Source organism: Dipodomys ordii, unplaced genomic scaffold, assembly GCF_000151885.1.
Source record: "Dipodomys ordii isolate 6190 unplaced genomic scaffold, Dord_2.0 Scaffold108, whole genome shotgun sequence".
NCBI lineage: Eukaryota > Metazoa > Chordata > Mammalia > Rodentia > Heteromyidae > Dipodomys > Dipodomys ordii.
The window spans coordinates 829,314-842,225 of record NW_012267324.1 but is presented as its reverse complement, the minus strand read 5'-3'; the positions used below and the strand labels follow the sequence as shown (position 1 = coordinate 842,225).

The following is a 12,912-nucleotide window of genomic DNA, read 5'->3' as shown; positions in this document are numbered from 1 at the left end:
GCTGGGTAGGCCGGTGCGGGGCATGCGTCAGGACGTGCTGGGTAGGCCGGGCCGGCCGGTGCGGGGCATGCGTCAGGACGTGCTGGGTAGGCCGGGCAGGCCGGTGCGGGAAACGCGGTGGACGCTCACCGCACCCAGGATTAGCCCGACCAATGCAGGGGGCCTAGTCCAGCATGACAGATGCTTGGTTACCCAAGCACCCTGCACGTCCACCCACCCGACTATGTGTCCACCCACCCACCTGCCCACCCACCTGTCTCCCCATCCACCACACACCTGTCCGTCCACCCACCCACCTGTCCACCTGTCCACCCACCCACCTGTCTCCCCATCCACCACACACCTGTCCGTCTACCCACCCACCTGTCCACCTGTCCACCCACCCACCTGTCTCCCCATCCACCACACACCTGTCCGTCCACCCATGTGTCCACCCACCCAACTACGTGTCCACCCACCGACCCAACTATGTGTCCATCCACCCACCCAACTAGGTGTCCCTCCACTCACCTATCTGTCCACCTATCCACCCACCTGTCCACCTGTCCATCCATCCACCTACCTGTCCACCCACATACCTGTCCACCTGTTCACCCACCCACCTGTCTATCTACCCACGTACTTGCCCACCCACATACCTGTCCACCCATACACCCAACTGTCCACCCACCCACCTACCCACCTTTCCACCTGTCCATCCATTCACCTACCTGTCCACCCACCTGGACATTTATCCTTCTATCCATCGATCAATCCACCCCTTTATCTGTCCACCTACCCACCCACCCACCTGCCCACCCACCCACCTGCCCATCTACCACCTGTCCTCCCATCCAACCCCCATTCACCACCCATCCATCTCCCTGCCCGCCCTCCTGGAGACCGCTGGCCGTGTCTCTTCCCATGTGGGGAGCAGGTGCAGGGTGTCGCTCTGTACCCCACAAGGCCCCACTCCACCCCTGGAGCTCACCCACCCCTGCAGCCCTGGGGCGCGACCCACACCCCCGCCATCCGCAGGGAACGTGAGCTGGCTGGCGTGCCGGGCGCTCTCGGGGGGTGCAGAGGCGCTGCTGGACGACTTGGACCTCTGCACCCAGCACCTCCGCTGCCCCGAGCTCGGCCTGATCCGCGAGGCCGTGCGGCTGAGCCGCCCCGCGCTGGAGCTCCCAGGCACCGGTGAGCTCCTGCGGCCCGCCCCGCCCGGAGCCCACACTCTGCCCTGGCTTCTGGAAACTTCCAGAAGCCCCCAAACTGCGTCTTCTCCCCTTTCCCTGCCGAGCCAGCTGCTGGAGTTTGGAGCTCAAAATGCATTTTGAATTTGGAGGAAAAACTGAGTAGTCATTGAATACAGTTAAAGGCTTTTATTGGTGGCTCAGATCTCCTAAAAAAAAAAAAGAGAGCGAGAGAGAGAGAATTCTTTTATTTATTTATTTTTTGATGATTTAATTGGAGATAAGAGTCTCTTGGACTTTCCTGCCTGGGCCTGGGCTGGCTTTGAACCATGATCCTCAGATCTCAGCCTCCTGAGTAGCGGGATGCCAGGCAGGCGGGAGCCAGCACCAGCTGTGTGCTCAGTTTTTGGTTTGGTTTGGATTTGGGTGCTGCATTGGCTCACAGTCAGCCTGGGGTGACCTCAAGCTGCGATCCTTGGCAGAGAACAAGACCTTGGCACCCCACGGTGTTGGCTGAAATGTGATCACCCCTCGCTGGCAGCGAGAACTTGTTAAAGCCAGCACCCGCACCCCACAATCACCCCGCAGCACCCCAACTCCCAAACCACAGCACCCCAGACATGGCTTGGGTGTAGTGACAAAGGCCGCCGCCAGAGGGCGCCAGGTGACAGTCCTGTGCTCTCAGAACCTTCCGGAACATATCCCAAGCCTGGCAAAGAGAGGCACAACATCCTACAAGAATTGGTGTTCCAGCCGAGTGCCAGCTAGCTCGCGCGCTTGCTTCCTCCCTCCCCCTCCTCTGTCTCTCAGTCTTTCTTTCCAGTCCTGGGATTTGAACTCTGGGCCTGGGCACTGTCCCTAAGCTTCTCTTGCTCAAGGCAAGCGCTCCATCGCTTGAGCCACAGCACCTCTGCTGGCTTTTTCTGAGTAGTTCATTGGGGATAAGAGTCTCGTGGACTTTCCTGCCTAGGCTGGCTTTGAACCGTGAGCCTCCGATCTCAGCCTCCTGAGTAGCTGGGATGACAGGCGCCCAGCTGATCTTGCTTTTGGTTATTGTTGTTTTGAGCCAGAGTCTCACCATATCACCTCCTCTGGCCTCCAACTTGGCATCCTCCTGCCTCAGCCTCCCAAGGGCTGGGATTCCAGGTGCACCCAGGAGGGAGGGAGAGAGGCCAGGGAGGAGAATCCAAGGTCCTGGGTGTCAGGACGTGCGGGGATTCCGTGGAGGTCTGGGGGGCGCGGTTTGTGTGACACCTAACAAGGCTTCCCTTTTCCTTAGAGAAGAGCACGCTGTACACGGAGCTCCTGGCGCGCCTCCTTTTCTTCTCCAAGTCCCACCCCGCGCTGGTGGGGCAGCTGTGCCAGCAGGCCCAGAGCTGGCTCCGTGCGTGCCCGCACCCCGTGCTGGTGCCTCTGGCCGGCTTCTTGCAGCCCCCTGGAGGCCCCCTGCAGGCCACCCTCACCGGGTGCCACAAGGGTGAGTGGCCCCTACGCTCATGGGGGCGGGGGGGGGGCTGTGCTGGGAGAAGGTCCTGGTCTCTGCCTCCCGGGGCAGATGCTGCCCCTCCGCCCCACCGATGGGCACAGGGGAGGGGACCTGGGCACTGTCCCTGAGCTTTGGCACTCTACCATTTGAGCCACAGCTCCATTGCTGGCTTTTTGGTGGTTCATGGGAGATCAGAGTCTCACGGCCTTTCCTGCCCAGGCTGGCTTTGAACTGTGATCCTCAGATCGCAGCCTCCTCAGTAGCTGGGGTGGCAGGCGGGAGCCACTGGCGCCCGGCAACAATGCCTTTGGCGACTGTATTAAAGTAAAACCGGTGCGCTTTGGTTTTGCCGTGGGACCTCAAGCAGAGGTTGATGAGTGGTTCAAGCTGGTTTGAGCTGGTTCGGGCTGCTGGGAGGGAGACGGGCGGAGCCTGTGGCCTCTGCTCCTCCCACTCCTGCTCCGGCTGTCCAGCAGACACTGCAGCCTCCTCCTCCTCCAGTTCTTGTCTGGTGGATGGGAGAGGTGACATCCACAGATAAGAATTTGTCCCATCATGCCGGGCTCAAGTGACAAAGCGCTAGCCTTGAGCACAAAAGCTCAGAGACGGTGCCCAGGAGCTGGGCACCAGCACAAAAAAAGAACAATAATAACAACAGCTTAAACAGAGCAGGTGCCAGTGGCTCACGCTGCCTATAATCAGATGGCTCAAGCGGCAGAACGCCAGCTTTGGGCAAAAAAGCGAAGGGGCAGCACCACCACCTAGCAAGCAAAAACCAAAACGAACCTCAGCAGAAGAGGGGCTGAACCAAGCCGGCCAGCACAGGAGAGCGCACCCCATGCAAATGAGGTGTAAGGAGTCAGCCAATCAGAGAAGAGCTGTGGCTGCAGTCCTCCATCAGGTCCCTCCCCTCCCCAGCCTTGCGCCAGGGTCACTAGCAGAAGAAAGGAACTGGGGATGGAAAATGCAAAAACCGGGGTGTGCGTGTGGAGGCCCCGTCCTGTCCTGGGGGCAGGGGGAGTGAGGCAATTCTCTTTGGGAGCTGCTGTCCTGGGGCCCACACTCAGAGTCTCCCCACTTTACTATTGAACTGTGCAATTTACCCTACCTAGCCAGCACTGCCACGGGCTGCCAGCTTCTTGCTTTCTTCCTCCCTCCCTCTCTCCCTCCCTCCCTCCCTCCCTCTCTCCCTCCCTTCCTTCCTTTCTTTCCTTTCCTTTTTGTGCAGGACCAGGGGCTTGAACTTAGGGCCTGGGGCTTTGTTCTGAGAGTGGTTTTTGTGCAGGGTGGGCGCTCTGCTCTCCCGAGTCGCAGCTCCATTTCCTTTCTTTTTGCTGGTTAATTGGAGATGTAAGAGCCTCGTCACTTCCCCAGGGATGGCTTGCCACTGTGATCCTCCGGATCTCAGCTTCCCGAGAGTGGCTGGGATTACAGGCGTGAGCCACCGGCCAGGTTAGGGACTTTGCTGCACGACCGGTGTCTTGTTGGTCTGAGCCAGTGTGTCTGGCCTGCGAGCTCGGCCTGGCTCTCTAAGCCAGGTCCCTGTTGGGAAGCTTTCTCCCCACTCTGGGTTCAGAAAAAAAAGTGACAAGACCCCAATGTTAGGCCTGAGAAGAAAAACACGGAGGTCCTACCCCGCCTCCCACGTCTCCTCCATGAGGCCTTGACTCCTCCAGGTCGGCAGTGGCCCTGACTTTACAGCCAGCCGCTCCCTGAGTGGGGAAACTGAGGCACGGAACAGACACTCCTTGCTAGTGCCAGGCAGGAGTTATATGTGCCCAAAATATAGGGTGTCCATCCATCTCCTCGGGGGTCTGCCAAAATGTGTCAGCGGACAGCTTTTCGGGGGGGGTGGGCAGCACTAAGGTGGGGGTGCGGTGGTTGTTCCTTGAGTGTGGGGGGGCACCCCGGATTCCTGGCCTCCCCAGCCACAGAAGGCCAGGCCTTGGGGAGGACACCCCGGCAGTGGGGGCTGGGGGACTGTGCTGCAGCCCGCGCCTCGATACAAAATGTCAGCTTGTGGCGGGGGAGGGGGCGGGGGGGGCTGGAGGGAGGGAGCATGACTTGGCAGAATTATTTTTCTGAAGGGATCTGCGCATGTGCCAGGCTGCCATCCCATAATGCCCGTGGCCGGGTGCCTAGCAACCCCTAGGCCCGCCAGGCCTTCCCTTCAGCCAGGGATTTGAAGAAAGGGGCTGTTGGGCTTGGCGGGAAGTCTCGTCCCTTCCCCACCACCGCACGTGACCCCGAGTCACCATGGGGGAGGGGGGCTGGGGTCCCGAGTGCCCCCCGCCGTGGCGGTCACTGGGGCCACCATGATGGCTGCGCCTGGCGGGGGTGGGCTCACGTGGCGGGCTGGGCCGGATCCAGGGGTGCTGAGGACCCAGCGCCCTGTGTCTGCTCGCAGCAGGGCGGCGTGGCTCCCCACTTGGACTTTAAATCTCACAGCCAAGCCCCTGTGAGCTCATCACAATCGATAGGAAAGTCCCTGCGACTCTCCTCTCTGATGAACCAGCCAAAAGCTGGACGTGGAGCTGTGGCTCAAGTGGTAGAGCACGCACCTTGAGGGACGGTGCCCAGGGCCCTGAGTTCAAGATCCAGGATGGGTACAGACACAGAAGGCGGGCTGGAACTCCCCCCCCCCCGCTGCTGCCCGCCGCGTGGCTGGCCTCGAACTCACGCCACCGGCGCTGAACCCCGGGCAGTCATGTGTCTCCGTGGGGCCCTAGGCATCACCGCCATGGCGTGGAGCCAGGAGCAGCGGCTGCTGGTGCTTGGCACGCACGACGGTGTGGTGGCCGTGTGGCAGGTGGAAGAGGAGCGCCCGGTCCACTTCCTCCCCGCACACTCAGGTGGGGCTCAGGACACGGGGGGCGGGGGGCTTCACTCCTGGCTCATTCGGTGATTTGAGAGAGAGAGCTGAGCCGAGAACTACCACGGAAAACTCACAGCCCTTCGAAACACATCTCAGCCGGGCGCTGGTGCGCACACCTGTCACCCCAGCCACGTGGGAGGCCGGGTTTCTGAGCGGGCTGCGTGGGTGGCCGGCCCTCACCCGGCGTCCGCCGTGCCCCGCTGCAGGCGAGGTGTGGTGCGTGCGGGTGTTCGCGCAGGGCACCCGCGCGGTCTCTGCCTCCACGGACCACACGCTGCGCCTGTGGGGTCTGCTGTCCGGCCAGCAGCAGCTCAGCATCTGGGACGGAGGCTCAGCAAACTCCACCGAGCCCCAGACCCGGAGCCTCCACGTGGACGAAGCAAAGCAAGTCCTGTACTTGGCGTCGGGGTCAAAGGTAACGTGTGTGGGGTCCCTCGGGAAAGGGGGGGCGCAAAGAGCTCCCAGACGGAGGCGGGGTCTCCCGCCTGTCATCCCAGCTCCTCAGGAGGCTGAGATCGGAGGCCCGAGGTTCAAAGTCAGCCCCGGAGCAGGAAGTCAGGGAGACTCTCCTCTCCACCGAACCACTGCAAAAGTCAGAGGTGGCGCTGTGACTCAAGGGGCAGAGCGCCAGCGCCGAGCACACAAGCTCCTTCCAGACAACGCCCAGGCCCCGGTTCGAACCCCGGGACTGGCATTTGGAAGGGGTGAGTTTGGTGTGTGACATCTCCTCTTGGCTCCTGGCTAGGTCAGCGCGTGGGCGCTGGAGACGGCGGCGCTGCTGTTCCGTGTCCTGGGCGAGGCCTCGGACCCCTGGCTGTGCGCGGCCTGGCTGGCGGCCCCCTCGTGGCTGCTGACCGTGTCCCGGGCCTGCGTGGTCAGCGTGTGGAGCGCAGCCTCGGGCGCGCTCCAGGGCAAGCAGCGTCTGAGCAGCATCCGGGGAGAGACCCCCACGTGCGCCGCACCCCTCCACAAGCAGGGCACCGTGGTCGCTGGCTTTAGCAACGGCTCTGTCGCCCTGGTAAGCGGCGTTGTGACCCGGGATGTCAGTATTACCCCATCTCCAGAGCAGGTGCTGTAGCTCACGCCTGTAATCCAGACTCGGGAGCGATCAAGAGGATGGAGAGTTCTAGACCCAAGCTCCACCCCATGACCCACATCCCAACCACATTCCTTCTTCTGTTCCAACCTGGGCCTTTTCTTTTTCTTTTTTGTCGGTGCTGGGGTTTGAACTCAGGGCCTAGGCGCTGTCCCTGAGCTCTTTTGCTCAAGACTAGCACTCTACCACTTGAACCACAGTGCCATTTCCAGTTTTCTAGTGGTTCATTGGAGATAAGAGTCTCACGGACTTTCCTGCCCAGGCGGCTTTGAACCGTGATCCTCAGATCTCAGCCTCCTGAGTAGCCGGGATGACAGGCGGGAGCCACCAGCGCCTGGCTTCCAGCCTGTTTTTATCTCATGTGGAATGCCAGCACTCCTGGCACAGGCAGATAGTGAATTCTAGAACGTTCTCTGTCTTTGTGGTGGTGGGTTATATCCTCAGTGACAATAATGTGAACCAATGATGACAGCCTCCATGTTGGTAGGGAAATGTTTGTCCACACAGCTCAGCTTCCGGGTATCACTTTTCATTTAATAGGGGAAACTGAGGCATGGGGGCGCAGGGAAGGGGGAAAAGGATTTGTGCAGCTGGGGGTGGGGGTGGGGAATTAAACATTTGAGCTGTTCACCCTCAGCCCTGGCAAAATACTTAACAGCCAGCCTTGTCTCTGCCCAGATTTCCTCGAAGGGAGACAGATTGCTGGAGAAGCTTCCAGAAGCTGTGGGCTTGGTAGAGGTGTCGGAAGACGGATCTCTCCTGGCTGCAGGTGGCATGGAGGAGCACTGGGTGCTGGGGTGCCCGCCTGTGGCTTTGGGAAATTATCAGCTCCCTGCTTAGCTAGGGGTCCCCCCAAAATCTCCACAGCTGCAGGACAGACGTCATGTCCACAGCAGGGGAGGTCAGAGTCTCACGGACTTTCCTGCCCAGGCTGGCTTTGAACCGAGATCCTCAGATCTCAGCCTCCTGAGTAGCTGGGATGCCAGGCGTGAGCCGCTGGGCTGGGCTCATCTTTGGAATCTGAGCTAAACCGTAAACAGCTTACAATGTGCATAAACCTCAGTTTACCTCCAGGCTCCCGAGAAGTTTTGGGTGGGATCAGCTCACACCCTGGATGGATCTGAATTCCGGGAAGCCAGGGCTGGCCACGCCGAGCCTTTCCACATGCACACTTGCACACCGTCCCTCCCTCCCTTGATCCCTTCCTTCCGCCTGTGTTCACGGCTCACAATACCCAAAGCCCCCACCTTGTGAAGAAGAGAGTTTTTGTGTGTTTTCTTAAATTATTTTCTAACATTTAAATTACTTCTTAAGTTCGTTTTTAACTCCCTTTCTCCTGGCGTGGGAAGTCCCGCGCGGTGTGACCGGGTCCGTGCTGCTGCTGCAGGTTTCGGGAAATCTGTGCGGATCTTTCTGGCTGACGCCCAGGGTTTCCAGCGACTCCTGGCGACCGACCTGCGACACGAGGACGCAGTTGAGACAGTTGTTTTCGGTCCTAAGAATAACCTGATTGTCACTGCATCACGCGATGCCCTCATTCAGGTGAGGGTTGATCCAGGACCTCCATCCCCCCCTCCCCCCCCATCGCTGCACTGGAAGAAAAACAGATTCTTCAACATTCTTGGGCCTGATGGCACAAAAAGCCACAAAGCTGAGCTGGGGCCAGACAGCAGTGGGGCGGGAGAGTAGCTGGGATTACAGGCGTGAGCCACAGTGCCTGCCGCCCCTCTGGTCTGCATCCTCAGGTGTGGAGCCTCTCGGAACAGGGCGCGCTGCTGGGCCTCCTGGACGGTGTGGGGGCGCCACTGGGCGCGCTGGTCCGGGCAGGGGCGCTGGTGGTCGGGGCCTCGCGGTGGTCTTCCACCTTTAGGGCCTGGGATGTCAGCCGGGCCCGCCAGCGCGGGGCCTGCACCCCCTTCCCGGACCGCACGGGGCTCACGGCCGTGTCTCACAACGGAAGCTACGTCTACTTCCCCGGAGTCGGCGAGAAAAACCAAGTCACCATCTGGGACCTGGCGGAGGGTGGGTACCTGGTGCCCAGGGATGTCGGAATCCCATGCGGGGTGGGCACCCATCCCCGATGCTCGTCCACCCCAACTGAGGCTCGCATCCAACATCTAGACAGCCTGACCCGCACCAGGGTCCTGGGTCACCGCCCCTTGCTGGGACCGGACGCGGGTGGGCGGACCACACAACTCCGGGGTCTTTCAACGATCACTGCTATTGTTACTATTATTTTTGTTGGTGATGGGGCTCCAACTTGGGCCCTGGGGCGCTGTCCCTGAGCTTGAGCCACAGCGCCCCCTCGGGCTTTTTCTGTGTCTGTGGTGCTGAGGAGTGGAACCCAGGGCCTCATGCGTGTGAGGCGAGCGCTCCACCACTGAGCCACCTTCCCAGCCCCGAGATTCTCATCTCCAATTAATCACAAAAGCAGCAGGAAGTAGAGCTGTGGCTCAAAACCAAATTACGAGGAATCCAGTAAGCAATCGGAAGCTCAGAGGGGGTTGGGGCGTGTCCCTCCGGAGTGGGGCGCTGCACCCCAGCTCCCTGGGTACCCCCAAAGAACAAGTCCCGGGAGCAGGTGGCTCAGTGAAGCCGTGTCGTCTGTCTCGGGCTAGGTGAGGCGCGCGGCGCGCTGGACACGTCCAGTGAGGTCCGGTGTCTGGAGGTGGCCGAGCAAACCAAGCTCCTGTTCGCGGGGCTGGTTTCGGGGGCCGTGCTGGTGTTCCCCCTCGACTCCACGCAGGATGTCCTGTGTATCCCGCCCCCCGAGGCCCGGAAGGCCGTCAACTGCATGGCGCTGAGCAAGGACGAGGAGCGGCTGGCCGTGGCCTACGACAACATGGTCCTGGTGCTGGGCGTCGGGCCCGGGGACCCCTGCCCGGTCGTCGATGGCCCCACGTTCACCTTCTACACCCAGCTCCCCGACACCATCACCACCGTGGCCGTGCTGGCCGACTGCTGCGTGGCCTACGGCATGACCCACGGCGGCCTCTTCCTGTACGAGTGTGCCAGTTCCAAGCTGTGCCCGCTGGAGGCCCACGCCAGTAGAGTCTCGTGCGTGGAGGTCAGCCACGGGGGGCAGCTGGCGGTCAGCGGCTCCGAGGAAGGCCTGCTGTGTCTGTGGGACTTGGGCACCTGCCAGTGCAAAGTGGAGATGAGTTACATGGTACGTGGACCACCGCGCCCCAGTCCTGAGAACGCGGGGTTACGTCGGCGGGGAACAACCCAACAGCTGGTGCTTGATTTCATGTTTAGTCAGTTATAGGGCTTGAACTCAGGGCCTGGCACTATCTCTGAGCTCTGTTTTGCTCAAGGCTAGTGCTCTACCACTTGGAGCCGCAGTTCCATTTCTGGTTTCCTGGTGGTACCGGATTGGAGATAAGAGCCTCCCAGACCTTCCTGCTCAGGCTGGCTTGGAACTGTGATCTTCAGCTGTCAGCCTCCTGAGTCGCTGGGATTACAAGTGTGAGTGGCTGGCACCAGGCCCAGTTGGTGCATTTTAAATACCAGAATAGGGACGTAAGATAAGGTAAGAGATACACTGACCTATGTTCCAGGGGACAGAGGAAATCAATCAGCTGAGCATGGTGGCATCCGAGTGTAATCCCAGCAAGGATCATGAATTCTAGTCTAGCCAATCACAGAGCCAGACCCCGTCTAAGACCTAAAGAGGAAAAACAATGCTATTATTTTTAATCTACTTCTGGGTCCTGGGTCTCCTTTGGCCAGTGTTTCTGGGGGTGCAGTCGGGATGTTGGGGTGTGTTCTCCACAGGGCTCCATCATCAGGGGTGTCCAGTGCGTGTGCTTCTCCCAAGATGACAAGTACGTGTTCTCAGCCTGGAGGGACGGCTCAGTCCTCGTGTGGAGAGCACTGGATGGTGAGTCCACGGTCTTCCACCGTGTTCTTTCTTCACTCGCTGGTCTTGGAGGATGCAGCTGGGTGGCTTCTAGCAGGGATTACAGGTATGGGCCACCGTGCCCGGCTGCTGGCCTTCTCATGAGTCTTCTGCGGGTCACTCCACAGGCTCTCTGCTGACAGTCCAGTTCGTCCACGCCGTGGTGAACAGGATCATCCCCACGGCCAACGGTTTCCTGGCTCCCACCAGGCAGGGCCGGCTCATCCGGGTGCGGTTCCAGTGCCCAGCAGCCAGCGCCTCGCCGCAGGATGCCCTGCAGAACTTCCAGAAGGCCGTGTGGATGGTGAAGACCAGGAGGAGAGAAGAGCTGGCGGCCGGTGCGGGATCAGCCCAGGACCCCAGCTCAGAGGCCCCGGAGAAGGAAACAAACCCCAACAAGCGCTCACAAGTGTGCCTGCTGCTGTAGCCAGCGCCCCCCTCCACTTCCGGCTCTCTGAACGGTTTATCGGAGATAAGAGTCTCATGGACTTTCCTGCCCTGGTTGGCTTTGAACCATGATCATCAGATCTCAGCCTCCTGAGTAGCTAGGATAACAGGCGTGAGCCACTGGCGCCTGCACTGTGGTCTTTTGTCTTTCTGCGTCTGGCTCCTTTTACTTAAGAAAGTGCCTTCTAGTTCCTTCCATTGTGCTATACATGACAGGATTTCATTCTTTTTAATAGCTGAATAATATTCCATCTCATGCACACCTGCACTTTCTTTTCTCCATGCATCCATGGCTTAGTACTTAGCCTGATCTTTTTTTTTTGGGGGGGGGTTATGGGGCTTGAATTCAGGGCCTGAGCACTGTTCCTGAGCTTCTTTTGTTCAAGGCTAGCACTCTACCACTGGAGCCACAGCACCATTTCTGGCACTTTCTGCTTATGTGGTGCTGAGGAATCGAACCCAGGGCTTTAAACATTCTACCACTGAGCCACCTTCCCAGCCCCAAAGCAGTGATTTTCAAAGTGCTGCAACCTTTAACTTTAGGATTCTTGGCTTGTCTCCATTTGATCAGAAGCCCCTGGGGGGGAAAACAAGTTTGTGGTTATCTCTTCTCTGGGAATCAGAAAAGCTGTTGAGAATGTTGGCCTTGGTCTCCTCCACAGCTTTGGGGCAGGGTCACACTGAGGCAGCTTTGGTGCCTTGGGACTTTGGGGATGTTGTATATGGGGCCTACACCCACACAGACCCTGGAGACAGACCTTTACTAATAAAACGCTCTTCCAAATGTGTGTGTGTGTGTGTGTGTGTGTGTGTGCTGGGATTTGAACTCAGGGGGGCAGCTGCTGTCCCTCAGCTTTTTCCACCCAAGGCCCATTTGAGCTAGTGCTCCACCTCTGCCTTTTTTTTTGGGGGGGGTGGGTCCGGTTGTGGGACCTGAACTCGGGGCCTGGGCGCTGTCCCTTAGCTCTTCAGCTCAAGGTGAGTGCTCTACCACTTGAGCCACAGCGCCACTTCCGGCTTTTTTCTCTTTTTGCTTATGGTAAGTGCTCTACCACTGAGCCACCTTCCCAGCCCCTCCACCTCTGCCTTTTTTTTAGTGAATGGTAAACCCGGTGGCTAAGGGAACTTTCAAGCTGGGTCTGGCTTGGCAAAGAACAATGATCCTCAGATCTCTGCCTCGAGAAAATGGGATTATAGGTGGGAGGCACGTGCGTCTGGCTGTCAGAAGACTTTCTTTTGAGTGTGAGCACTAGCTCCTGTGCTCCTATCTGCAGACCCTTCCATTTAGGGTCTGGGTGTTGTCCCTGAGCTGCTTTGGCTCCAGGCTGGTGCTCTATTACTTGAGCCACGGCTCCACTTTAGGCTTTTTTAGGAGGTAGTTTATTGGAGATAGATGTTAGTGTCAGGGCTGCGAGGGTGACTCCGCGGTAGAGTGCTCACTTTGCATGCCTGAGGCCCTGGGTTCGACTCCTCGGCCCCACATAAGCAGAAAAAGCCGGAAGTGGCGCTGTGGCTCAAGTGGTAGAGCGCTTGCCTTGCTTGCCTGAGGCCCTGGGTTCGACTCCTCAGCACCACATAAGCAGAAAAAGCCGGAAGTGGCGCTGTGGCTCAGGTGGTGGAGCGCTCGCCTTGAGCTGCAGAGCTGAGGGACAGCGCCCAGGCCCCGAGTTCAAGACCCAGGCCTGGCAAATAAAGAGATCAGAGTCTCTCAGGCTTTTCTTCCCCGGGCCGGCTTCGAACCGCGATGCTCAGATCTGGGCCTCCCAGTGGGCCCGCGCCCGGCACCGAGTCCTCACCTGGAGGACTCTTCGGAGTTTCCCCCATTTTCTGCAGTTAACAACAGAAAAGGATCGCGCGATGCGGGGTGGGCGGCGGGCGTGGGCTCGCGGGGCTCAGCGCGCTCAGCCCGGCTCAGCCCCCGCGCCCTGGAGCTCG

At 59.5% G+C, this 12,912-nt stretch overlaps 2 protein-coding genes across 2 annotated transcripts in view; both read left to right on the top strand.

The window, feature by feature from the left end:
- The window catches only part of Nwd1 (NACHT and WD repeat domain containing 1), a 23,353-nt gene extending 12,396 nt beyond the window's left edge, over positions 1 to 10,957 (top strand). The window contains 11 exon segments of the mRNA XM_013028296.1: positions 1,018 to 1,176; positions 2,452 to 2,649; positions 5,388 to 5,510; positions 5,740 to 5,948; positions 6,279 to 6,551; positions 7,308 to 7,398; positions 8,017 to 8,171; positions 8,375 to 8,651; positions 9,248 to 9,798; positions 10,407 to 10,512; positions 10,659 to 10,957. Coding sequence (XP_012883750.1) covers positions 1,018 to 1,176; positions 2,452 to 2,649; positions 5,388 to 5,510; positions 5,740 to 5,948; positions 6,279 to 6,551; positions 7,308 to 7,398; positions 8,017 to 8,171; positions 8,375 to 8,651; positions 9,248 to 9,798; positions 10,407 to 10,512; positions 10,659 to 10,957 — 2,441 coding nt within the window.
- A 1,764-nt stretch (positions 10,958 to 12,721) lies between these two features.
- Positions 12,722 to 12,912, top strand: part of Sin3b (SIN3 transcription regulator family member B) — a 21,618-nt gene continuing 21,427 nt past the window's right edge. The window contains exon 1 of the mRNA XM_013028295.1: positions 12,722 to 12,790. Coding sequence (XP_012883749.1) covers positions 12,722 to 12,790 — 69 coding nt within the window. The remainder of the gene's footprint in view (positions 12,791 to 12,912) is intronic.